Source organism: Atta cephalotes (genome assembly GCF_000143395.1).
Source record: "Atta cephalotes unplaced genomic scaffold scaffold00009, whole genome shotgun sequence".
NCBI lineage: Eukaryota > Metazoa > Arthropoda > Insecta > Hymenoptera > Formicidae > Atta > Atta cephalotes.
Window position 1 is genome coordinate 4,568,074 of NW_012130073.1, and position 1,658 is coordinate 4,569,731.

The following is a 1,658-nucleotide window of genomic DNA, read 5'->3' on the forward strand; positions in this document are numbered from 1 at the left end:
TTATTATATATATATATATATATATATATATATATATAAAATAAAAATTAGAAAATTGTTAAAGAATTTTTAAATTCAAAATGGGTTTGAAATGACCAGGCGTAAACCAATTTATACATCAATTTGTTGTTTCCTACTTCAATCATCGTAATTTACGGCTCAGATTAGTCAGAGGGAATGCTATTGGAAAATACATAGTTCTAGTATTGCAAATATATGTACGTACTTCTATAGTATTGCAAATATATATTGTTAAAATATTACATGTAATGCTTGTGAATAATATTACAACTTTATCCCTTTTGAGTGTGAAAAATAATTAATAAATTCGGATAATAAAAAATTCAAATTCAAATTCAAAAAATATAATTTCTCAATGCAAATTTATACTCAGCAAGAAATGGAATTTTCCATAATATAGGTTGTCAAGAGTAAATTGTAGACATTTGCAGACATTTAAACTTGCGCATTTTATTTTGTTTCCAGGTCGTTTTAAATCTACTTCAGTCAGGTGGCGACAAAGCGTGGCAGAAAGCCAGATACAAACTTTTAAAATGAATACTCGAACAATGAGTGAGGGACTAAATGTTAAAGAGGATGTTGCTATAATTTGAATTTTAACTTAAATATATATTACGAAAACAACATTCCAGATATCATATTACCATTTTCGTGCTTTACAAAGAACTTCGTTATGAACCAAATGTTATAACGCAGTTCTGATTGCATATTGAATGGTTAACAATAATGAGTTACTATTAGTAAGTACAATATTGTATCTTCTCTTTTTAAAGATTATTTTCTTATTCATAAATGAGACTGACAGAAATGTAACCAAAAAGTTCGATGTTATTTGTAATATTCAAATATAAAATTTAAAAATGTGTATTTAAAAATGTAATTATATAATAGATATACGTCTTGTATATTGATGATATTGATAATATTCTATACTTTCTCCGAACTGTTATCATTATATTATGACAACAAAATTCTGTACATATTATAAAATATATAATAATCATGATTCGTTATATACGTAATACGTAACATACGCAATATACGTAATGTACGTAGCATATGTAATATACGTAATTCGTTATATATAATACGTACATTTCGTATATCATATATACTTATAAATGTATATCATATATACTTATAAATGTTATTTTAATAAGACTTACCTTTCTAACATTACCTTTTTAACTTCAGAAATATTTAATATATTAAACGTATATTATTTGTCACAAATATAATTTAAGTATATTAAAATATAATTGATATTTTGCAAAAATATTTTTATTGACGTTTGATTTCATATTCGCAATAAATTTGAAGTAAATCTTTTAATTGCTTATGTACCTACAAGCATTTCAATTATCAAATACTTCGAAGCAACATTACTTTGTCAAAACAACATTGTTATCGTCTTTTCTTTATTATTTTTTGTTTGCTAAATTATTGTTTTGTATCATGTCATTCTATATGCAAAATTATTAATCTCATTAGCGCGCATGACAGCTCGTTATAAATTTTGAAGTTTTATTAATGAATTACGCCGTGCTAAAATGTTCGAAAATAAAATAACAATTCATTTGAACATTTTATACAACTTTAAGATAATTTTCTAATTTTCTCACTAAATAACATTTTAG

The 1,658-nt window shown here is 23.9% G+C and overlaps 1 protein-coding gene across 1 annotated transcript in view; it reads left to right on the top strand.

Moving 5' to 3' along the window:
• Positions 1-614, top strand: part of LOC105627649 (tachykinin-like peptides receptor 86C) — a 50,550-nt gene extending 49,936 nt beyond the window's left edge. The window contains exon 7 of the mRNA XM_012208927.1: positions 487-614. Within this exon, the coding sequence (XP_012064317.1) occupies positions 487-614 (128 nt within the window). The remainder of the gene's footprint in view (positions 1-486) is intronic.
• The last annotated feature ends 1,044 nt before the right edge of the window (positions 615-1,658 follow it).